The sequence below is a fragment of the Corvus brachyrhynchos genome, unplaced genomic scaffold, assembly GCF_000691975.1.
Source record: "Corvus brachyrhynchos isolate BGI_N302 unplaced genomic scaffold, ASM69197v1 scaffold223, whole genome shotgun sequence".
In the NCBI taxonomy this organism is placed as follows: domain Eukaryota; kingdom Metazoa; phylum Chordata; class Aves; order Passeriformes; family Corvidae; genus Corvus; species Corvus brachyrhynchos.
Genome location: NW_008237174.1, coordinates 828,179 through 838,520, shown reverse-complemented (window position 1 = coordinate 838,520; position 10,342 = coordinate 828,179). Strand labels below are relative to the sequence as shown.

Below are 10,342 nucleotides of genomic sequence, written 5' to 3'. Positions count from 1 at the left end.
CAGCAGGATGTTAAAGGAAATTACTACTGGAAATTACTACTAAAGGTTACTCCTAGCTTTTCTGGAAGTCTTTGTTCCCTTCCCAGAGCTGGGAGCTAAGTAATCTGACTTTACCACTTAGAACCTTGACTGAAATTTTGGTCAAAGCAGAGATCTAGAGGCAAGGAGGTACTAAACTCTACAGTGTCTGCCCTGATTTCCTTCCTTTCCCCTCTGTTAACTAAATTGCCAGGCTGAATTTTAGGATGCACCAAAGTTTCTTTATTAGCTTCAAGTTAATGTAAAAATACATGTAAATTGATACTGTGTTTTTGTGAGTTTCAGAAAAACTATCAAACTTTGGCTTTGCTTAATAGTGTCACACAGGTGTAACAGGCAAAGGCTTGACGAAAGTGTGCTGGTGGAAAGGCTGGGGATCTTGACTCCCTGTTGGCAGCCAGTAACCACACCAAGTCACCATTTTCAGTAATTAGTGACCAGAACTAGTTTCTTAGTGTGTGTTTAGAAAAGGCCACTGAAGCTACTCTAGGTTCAGTTCATCTCAAAGTAACATCAGTTTCTGGGAGCTTGGCTTCAGGTACCGGTTTTTAACTCATGCCCCACTTTGGTTTTGATTCATAAAATACAAGTGTATATTCTGACTATTCAGTAGTTACTTTGACATAAACTATCACTGTGAGACTTTGTATTATTTGATATTCTAATCAAATTCATTTATTCTGGTTTGGCTTTTTTTTTAAGTTGATGGTACAGGCTGTAGGCAGATTCCCAAACACTTGTTTGGTTCATATTTGGAGGACTTGACTGGGAACATTTTAATGTGAAAAAATTTTTGGTCTATGTTTACAAAATAATATACTGCCCAGCAGTTTGATTCTGTACCTAGATATAAAGCCACAAAGCTATGGAAACTGCAGAGTCATGATTGAAAAATAATTGAATTTCTCATCTGTTAAGTTCATGCTTTTTCTTGCTTCGAAGGGGCCACACGTTGTTCCGCTCTTGGACACAGCTGTACTCGTCCCTGTTCTATGTTCCCCTGTTCTGTGCCATGCTGTGTTTAGATGAGATCAGTCCTGTCTGGTGGCTCCAGTCAACACTCCTTAGAGGCAGTGCAGGCTTTGTCAGATCCAGTGACTAGTGCCAGATACTTGAAAGGAAGGTGCCAGAAAACAAGCAGTAGAAAACTGTGGGACGCTCTTACTGAGGGAGTGGGGGTTTGACTCCTGTCAGCTGTTAATGTTATGAAGCATGAGAGTTTTTCTTATAATTGCTGTTCATTTTTAATGTTTCTTGTATGATATTTTTCTTATCATTAAATGTAAATGCCCTTGTAAATAAATATTTTCTGTCAATGAAAAGCAAGTGTGTTGCTGCTTTCAAAGTAGGCTGGCTAATTTTTTAACAGAAAAGAACATCTAGTCCCAGCTACTTTACAGGTAATGTAAACAGCAAAAAAAAAAAAAAAAAAAAAAAAAATTATGCCACCTTTTGCAATTAAAAAAACTCCCTTTTAATTCTCTGCTAAGTACATGCAAAGAAATCATAATACGCAGTGAGAATTTTAGTCAATAACTATGCCTGCGTGCAAAGTAGAATCCAGTCTGTGTTTCATAAATAATTTAACTGTGAGGAAAACCCATCTTTGTCCTTGAACTCCGCTGCATTACTGCTAAGCACTCGCATTTCTATTTGGAATAAGAAGGTGTTGGAAGTTTTAATGTGGTATATCTTCTCTTTGGACACTTTCTGCCCTTTTTTCCCTGTCATTTCTCTTGAGCTAGCTCTGAGCTTTCTAATGGCTTTTTTGTTTAAGATTAATACAGACCTTTTAATTAGAAATACTGACTGCTGTATTGCAGTAAAGCCTTGTGCTGCATCTAAAGCATCATCACATAAGTGATCTCTCTGTAACAGAGCTGCTCTTACTGATATAAATAGGTGATTAAGTGCATTAAATTGTGGTAAGTTAAAATATCTGGATGCTGATTAAGCAAAATTAGTGACATTTTAGTAATATTTTTACATACTAAAATAACTTACTGTTGATAATTATGTGGTCAATCTAGAGATGACTTAACTGTGTCTTAATGATAAGAAATTCTGAAACATGCATATTTAATTGATTTTTTTTTTGTTCTCACTAAGGCAATGTTAAACACCTCTTGACATTTTACAGGTTCTGGTCCCAGTCAGGCTTGTTTTGTCCTGATATGTTTTACAGCATAAATAACCTGATCAGGTGTAGGTAGTGATAACACTGAAAAATAAATTCAGGAGCTAGAAAAAAGAATATATGTCTAAAAGGAAAGGTATCTTTAGAGTGTTTGTAGACTCTAGCATGAGCATACTACTCAATGATTAAAAAACATGGACCTGACACCACAGATCTAAACTAGCAAGCATCTTCAGCTATGTGGATTTTGTTTCTGTTCAAAACAATTCATTTCAGCTTTGGAAGTTGCTCAGTGAATTGAAGAATTTAAACAATCCCTCTCAGTTTAACGTGTGTAGTGAAAAACGTAACCCTTCATGATCAGGTCAGGTCCCAGGTACACTGGAACTCAGCTGCTTTTCTTCTCCTTGCTGTAAGCAAGCACTTACAGAAGGTACTGTCATTGAATTTCCACAGATGTAAAGAATTCAGATCGCTACTTGCCTTTACTGGTAATTACATGTAATATAACAACTTTTATTCATTATTCTGTACAGTGTATTTACCATTACAAGCTGTGCAAACACACAGTTAGCATTAAATTTAAACTTGTTTTGCCAGTTCATTAGGGTTTTGTAGAATTCAAACTGTTCACTGAGTGGTATAAGTTTGGGACTAGCATATACAAATTTTAAACTCATTTATGGAAAAGTAATTTGTTTACCCACACCTGTTTCATTAGTGTTTAGTGATTATTATTGTTTCTTAAACTCCTGATTTCACAGATCATACACCTGTTACAAGCTTTTGTCTGTGAAGAAATTATAGAAGTGTAAAGAAAAAAAATTATTTGTAAATTTTTAAACAAAGATGAATTATGTCCCATTCTGTTGCTGGATTAGTGGAATACTAAGGATCTAGAAAACATCCCCTGTAGGTAGATGAAAACCAGCAGTCTCTCTGCTGTGTCTCTGGATAACAAGTTCAATAAACTAGGAGAGAGCTAGACTGAGCAACAAAGGACAGTAAAACTTGTGCTTGTGGTACAGAAGTCTGAAAGTATGGTGGAAGGCATTATTCTTAATCCAGTGAAGACTGAAAGGAGCTTTTCCCTTAATTTATTATGCACCAACCTCCCACATTATGCTAAAAAGCACAAGCTGGCTGTGTATCTGTAGGGGGAGGGTTTCTATGGTATTCATTCTTGGAGTGGAGAAGAGGAAGTGCAAGAGCTCGTAGGACAGTTCACATAACTTGATAGGGCAAAGAAGACTAAATTATAGAGTTAAATATAAACCTACCCTTCTGCTGACCTGATCAGTGGGATCAAGACAGTACCCAGGCTGTTTTAGGTGTGAGGTATTCAGTTCCTAAGTGAGCTGTACATGGAAGCAGGGAAGTGCTGGGGAGTGGGTAACTGTCGGGTAACATTTTAAAAGCCTTTCATAAAAATGGAACAGGCAGAATAATCCAATTGGCCTAATAGGCTAGAAGCAAATAGTAAATTTTAAGGGAATTATGTAGAAAACTTAGAATCCCTTTCTGCTAACATGCTTGTTTCCATTATCTTTGACTTGCAGGTCTCTTTTCTGTCTCCCTTGTCCTCTCTTTTTTGGGGGTGGAGAACCTTAGTTTCGTTGGTAGTTAGACCTAATGCCTCTTTGCAGATCCCTTGGAAATAATCCTCTGCAAAGGCCCTGCTGTTAGAGAGGTGTGCTGTTGTTTTGGGGATACAGAGTACAGGAAGGTGAATGTCAGCATGTGGTGACAAAAAGGCTTCAATCTGAGCAGGCCAGGTGGGGGATACACAACTCTATTTACTCCCTATTTAGAACAGTGTAAGAGAACCAGGTGTCTTTAAAAAAATGAATCCGAGTAAATAGAATTCGAAATGAGAAACAGTATCATTGCAGTTAAATGATTATGTTAATTCTCTAAAATATAAACAGTTATAAATATCCATTTTCTTTGGAACATGGGTGTTAAAATGTTAAGATGCCTTAAGGCTGGTGTCTTTGTGTGTATACATTCACATAATTGCTGAGAAGGATCTAGAAATTTTCCAGTATCGTCTATCAAATTCTCTTTGAATTTATGTGCATTCAGAATGGGGCACATCCCATGGGGAAAGAATGTAAAACAGAAAAGTTAAGCTACAGCAATAAACCTGATGTATCTGTAACTGCTATACACAGTTGCATTATAAAATATTGGATATCTTATAAACTGTAATATAGAGACAGTGATTCAAACCAACTTTTTTTACACTGTAAGCTATATTCAGAAAGTCATAAATGCAGAAATGAGTGTGAGGAGGGAAAAAAAAAATCATGTCCTTAATTTATGTGTACTTTTTCAGACTTCTGACATACTTTATTTGATCAAATAGCATTACACATAATCCTATTATAGCTTGTTATGCCTTTCACTAGCCAGGATTTCTGTTTAGTGTCTTTTAAAGAACAACCCTTCAAAGAAATTGGCTAGATGTACTAACAATCAGTATTTTAATTAAGAGGATTGTAACTAAGGGCACTCAAAACATTTATTATGCATGTGAAAGGTAATAGTAGGGAACTGCTTTTGTATCTGAGCTTTTTAAAGGTGCTAGATATGCCTGCCTTTGTTTTTCTGCAATTTTTTTAAATGATTGAGAAAAGTTATAATAAAACCAACAAGTGTTAGTATATGGGTTTATGCTCAGACATTCACTCATGATTTTAAATGAGTTGAGTTTCTCAAAAATCTTTGCCTTCAGTCTTTCATTTTAGTTGGTTTATGGGCCTTCCATTTCCACAACTCCTACACAATTCACACATTTCAATTCATTTATCCATAAAGCATCCCTGTTAGACAGGGAATTGTTAATAAGGTCCATGCAAAGGAGCAGGAGTTGTTCAGGGAGGAATTCTCACTCCGAAGCTCTGATCAGAGAGGCAGACGTGTGTGACTGTTGAAATTACTGAGCAAAAGCTGTTGTCAGCAAACAGGGAATGTAAACTGCAGAGATTTGCATGAATTAAGGTTTTCTCAGCTTGGCATTTGGGGACAAGGGGGTTTTGTACCAGAGGAGAGGCTGATTCCCAACACTAAGAACTGAAAACAACTGTGAAATAAAATCTGTGAGGTGGCTTTTTCCTGGAATGTTATTTTAAATGTATTTTCTGCATCATGTGTCTCATTACAGATAATAGTGTGTGCGTCTACCAGCAGAAAGAAGGAAAAGCAATATACAACGTCAGTTGCTTCAATTTTAAAAGAAATTAAGAAAGGTCTGATTAGATGATGCTATTCAGTTATTTTGGTTATGTAAATGTTCTGAGTTAGTTCATCCCTTAGAAATAGTTCATTTAAAGCATATTTGTTGTATTTTCTCTTGAGAATGCTTCATTGCATTAGGAACCTAAAGCTAAGTGTGTGATGATCCCATTTCTGCAGAGCTTTGGCTGAGATGGCTCTGCTGAGGGCAGGATGCATCACTGGCTAGATTACAAAGGAGGGTCCCAGTTTTCCCCTCTGCTGCCATAATCCAGAGTGCCTTGGTTGAAAGAACGCTCTCTGCAGGAACTGCCAGTTAGCTGTTTAATCATACAAAGATTATAATGATTATGTTTTTCAATAATATAAGTTTCTTCTGATCCCCATGGACAATACTAATGTGCTGATAGCCAGAAGCCTTTTGATAAGTACACAGTAATTTATCTGCTCTAATTACAAGTTCTGAGTGTCCTGGCATCTTCTCCTGCTTCTCAGCTCTGTGCTCTGGGCCTAATGGGTAGTGACTATCAAACTTGGCTCTCAAAAGCCCATCAGCCTGGTGCTGTGTGTCACTGTCTCTCCTTTTTGAAGACTTTGGAAGGGTTGATGCTTCAATTGCTCTGTTTAAGATTGCCCATTCTAAGCCTTACTTTTCTCGGGGTACATATTTGTATTTGGGCTGGCTTAACTCAAGAGCCTAAACCAGGGCCTTGCACAGGATGAACTATCACCCAGGCATGGCCTTTCACCAGCATCACTTGTTTTGTGGATGCAATCTTTTCTGTCAAGCAGAGTTAGCCCTACATCTCCCTGTGCTTTTCCATTGCTAATTGTCTGTATTTCAGGAGCAGCAATGCCAATGTCACTCCAGTCCCTGCGGGTAGGGGTTGTTACAGTTTTGCTGGGCTTTGTTTATTTCATACCTACGATGGTACTCAAGTATTCTTGTCTGAACACATTTTCATACAGTTGAACCAAGTATTAACTTTAATGGAGTGTTTTTCTGTAAGGGCCTGGTTTTGCCCTTGACTTAAAATGTCCTGTCTTTCCCTGGGGACTGCATGATAGCAACTACCCACAGAATATCTTTAGCTGGAAATTTGCAAGCGTGGATTCCCCTCCACTGTGGAGGAGGAGCACTTTCTCCCTTACTCCTGGCTGAACTGTTCCTTCCAGATAAACACTGGGAAGCAAGATTTGTTCAGCATTCAGCTTCATGTTTCAGTCGAGAGACTTAGTCAGAACAAATGCAGACAGTGCCTGTCACTTCTTTCTGCATTAGAAAAGCCAGAGAGAAAGGAAATGCAGCACCTCAAGAGTGCCTCTCTGCTGGTAGCCCAGACCACCAGAGCACATTGACGGTCTTGGCAACTTGAGGATGTTGCTCCTCTCTGAAGCCCTGCATATTCCAAAGACAATTCTGCCTGCTGTGGCTGGGGAGGAGCTGGGTTCCTTCATCTATATTGTCAGTCAGTTGTTAAAGTTGTTCCCATATACTTACCAAGGCTGGATTCATATCTTCTTTGGTCAAGAACCTCTTCCCTGTCTGTCCTTTCCTCCAGAGAAGAGGAAAGTTGCACTCACTTGAGAGTGTACTCCATGTGTTATCAGTTTGCTTCTGTCTTAAGATACAAGTATATTGCTTACTCCTTTCTTAGCTAGCACTCAGTACTCTTCCAGTACTTTGTTAGACAGACACATTCCTGGAATCCTGTTCCTATCTCGCTTCTTCAGTGAACCGAGGCCATTCTTCTACTTTGCCATGTATGTAGGCATAAACATTGGGGGGGTAGGAGAAAGGGGAGAATTACTTCATTAACAGTACTTCTAATTGGGGATTCTTGTCAATTGTGCCAATTTGCTAAACGTATAGAAGTGTTGTGGCCCTGTGTGCATTCTGCTGTGCATTTTGCCATAAGTGCACCTGAGGGATCTCTCAATAAACAGTAGTAACTGCTTTTATCCTTTTAATCATTGGTTTGTGATTTCAGGGCTCATAAAGGCTTCAATTCTAATTTGATTTTTCTGTGGCCTCAGGAAAATTTCAACTGATACTTATTTTTAATGTCTTGTCAAAGTGAGATCTGTATTAAGACAGCTTGTGCTGCTTAAACTTACATGTTCCACTGTGTAGCAAAGCAGTCTGTGTGGGAGCTGTCTGAATTGATGGGAGTCCTTAGTCTTTCGTGGAGTATGCTCCCATTCTTCCATGCCATTTATGACTTCAGTGCCTTTGTGTTGCAGGCAGAGCCTCCTTTCTCAAATTGCTTTTTTCTCCAGTTACTGCATGCTGCCTCATTTTCTGGGATGGACTATTACTGTTGGCCCTCCCTTGAAGTGGGCTGGTGTGGAGAGAGATTGGAGAAAGAAATTATTGTTTGTTATTTCTTCTCTGAATTCCTATAGTTAACCTCAGAAACCTCATTTTGTCATGCAGCAGGAACATTTTGTTGGTTTTTTTTTTTTTTAATGGATTTTAGCTCATCTGAACAGCACTGATTCTCTCTCAAGGTCAGTCAATTTAAAAGGAAATTATATCACAAGGGTTTTTCTCTGCTAATTCTTAAGCATTGGAAAAACCTGACTCCCTGTAAACTGATAAGAGATCACATCTCATAAGATTTCTTTTCATCATATGCTAATTTAGTTTTCAGATCCATTAATTTCTTTGCTTATTTTCTGACAGGACAGCAAAAGGATAGTACTGATAAGATAAGAACAAATAGGAATTTGCTTTATATTTCTACAGTTTTTCACTGAGAGTGAAGTGTAACAGAGTCATTTTACCTCACCACCTCCATATAAATGCTTCATCAGAGTTACATTTAAAATACTGTGAAATTGTATAGGGCCAAAGCCTAAAGAAAAGTATCAATTTAAACAGAAACTTCTTAGATAATTTTTCCAGTGAGCTTGATTTGAGGGCATAATCTGAGGAGAAAATGCTCCTGTTAATTAGTGGGAAGGAAGGCAAGCTAAATGACTTGGAAGAGATTTTATTTAGTTTATGTTTTGTAACCTGTGCTCTGTGATGTTTTTCATTCAGTTTTACATTAGTTATAAGGTGTGCACCCTGTAATTTTTCAGTGTCTTTTCAGTGTCTGTGAAATCTCAGAATGGACGATTTTTATCTTCTTAACAGGACATGGAGCAGATGTGAAATGTGTTGACTGGCATCCAACAAAGGGATTAGTTGTTTCAGGAAGTAAAGATAGCCAACAGCCCATCAAGTTCTGGGATCCAAAGACTGGCCAGAGCCTTGCCACACTGTAAGACTTTTGATTTGCTCAAATATAAGCTAACTTTATAAAACAGTTTTTTCTTAATTCCTTTCTTACCTCCTTTCATCACAACTTTTCGGCCATACACAGTTGCTTCAAACATAAAGCTAGTGCTTTTAGCTGTGCAGGAAAATCCAGAGGTTATATGAAGACAAGTCTGTACCTGGAAAATTGAGACTTTAATATTTGTTATTTAAATTTACTTTGTCCTTTTTCACAGACAGTCTAGTCACACAGTTCTCATTCAGACTGAGATATGGAAAAACAAATGAGGTGTTTCATCTGGCTGATGAAAACTTTCTTATGGGGCAGTAGAAACATGCCCAGTAACTGGATACTGTCTCAGCGAGTGCTACCAGTTGCTCTGAAGTAAAAGACCAAGGTCAAAGCACAGGGCCTTTGCACAGAAAGCCCCGGTGTTCTGCTTTAGTAGCCTGAACTGCCTTGTTATTGACCTGAATATTTGTGACTGGCAAATTTTTATCTCTGTCTGAGAAATCAGTTTCAGGACAAACAATCTGTTTCTCTCTGCTTGCAGACATGCTCATAAAAACACAGTGATGGAGGTGAAACTGAATCTCAATGGTAACTGGCTGCTGACAGCTTCTCGTGACCATCTCTGTAAGCTCTTTGACATCCGTAACCTGAAAGAAGAACTTCAGGTCTTCAGGGGCCATAAGAAAGAGGCCACAGGTCAGAATTTGTTTTATTATGTAGATTGTTATTATTAAGCTTGGATTAAAAATTAAAATTATTTCCATTAATTAGAAATCCTGGTATTACACCTTCTGATTGTGGCTTACTGTGTGTTTCAGCTGTGGCCTGGCATCCTGTTCACGAAGGGCTGTTTGCCAGTGGAGGATCTGATGGGTCCTTGTTGTTCTGGCATGTTGGGTATGTGGCATTTTCATCAACACACTGGAAAGATGTTGGTCAGTTGTGCAAGTTGTTAGACTAAACACGAAATACCTCTTTTCCCCTTTGAATCCATATTTAGCCTGCATATTTATGACAATAGTTTTTCTCTGTACATGAGGAATTTGTTAATATGCTTCATTTATGAAGAAGTTTTCCTGTAGAAATGTGCTTCAAAGGATACAATTGCTTGCACAAAACCAGCCATGTGTCGAGATGGTGATGAATGGTTGAAACTCCTAGTTTCTTAAAGCTTGTTCTGAGGTGCTGTAATTATTTTGGTTTTAAATGTACAATTAAAAATCCCTTCATTACGGAACTGCCTATTAAAACCACTGGGAACAATCAGTTCACCCAGCAGAAAAATGACAGAGGCTTAAGTTTGACAAGATAGGGGATAGAGGATGAACAACAACTGAATAGCAAAAGTTTTCTCTTGTAGCTGTAGGAGATATTCAGCTGTGTTTGATTGATTTTCTCTTTTTTTAATGCATCAGGGTTGAGAAGGAGGTTGGTGGAATGGAAATGGCCCACGAAGGAATGATCTGGAGTCTGGCATGGCATCCCCTCGGACACATTCTCTGTTCAGGCTCAAATGATCACACCAGGTAATTCCAAGTATTTAAAGAGAAGGTCTAAGGAAATGTATGTACTTTTAGAAACTAGAACAGTGCTTGGCATCAGTGAATAGATTGGGATGGTTCTGTTACACAACCAGTGGCCAAAGCAGAGA

At 38.3% G+C, this 10,342-nt stretch overlaps 1 protein-coding gene across 3 annotated transcripts in view; it reads left to right on the top strand.

Annotated features, from left to right (window-relative positions):
• WDR33 (WD repeat domain 33) overlaps positions 1–10,342 on the top strand; it is a 52,811-nt gene that overhangs the window by 25,442 nt on the left and 17,027 nt on the right. For 2 of the 3 annotated variants that reach the window (XM_008629535.2, XM_017728780.1), the window contains exons 7-10: positions 8,556–8,682; positions 9,233–9,387; positions 9,510–9,588; positions 10,107–10,217. In XM_008629535.2, coding sequence (XP_008627757.1) covers positions 8,556–8,682; positions 9,233–9,387; positions 9,510–9,588; positions 10,107–10,217 — 472 coding nt within the window. Of the gene's footprint in view, positions 1–982; positions 1,362–8,555; positions 8,683–9,232; positions 9,388–9,509; positions 9,589–10,106; positions 10,218–10,342 lie in introns of those variants that run through there. The other variant, XM_017728782.1, reaches the window with a different exon arrangement.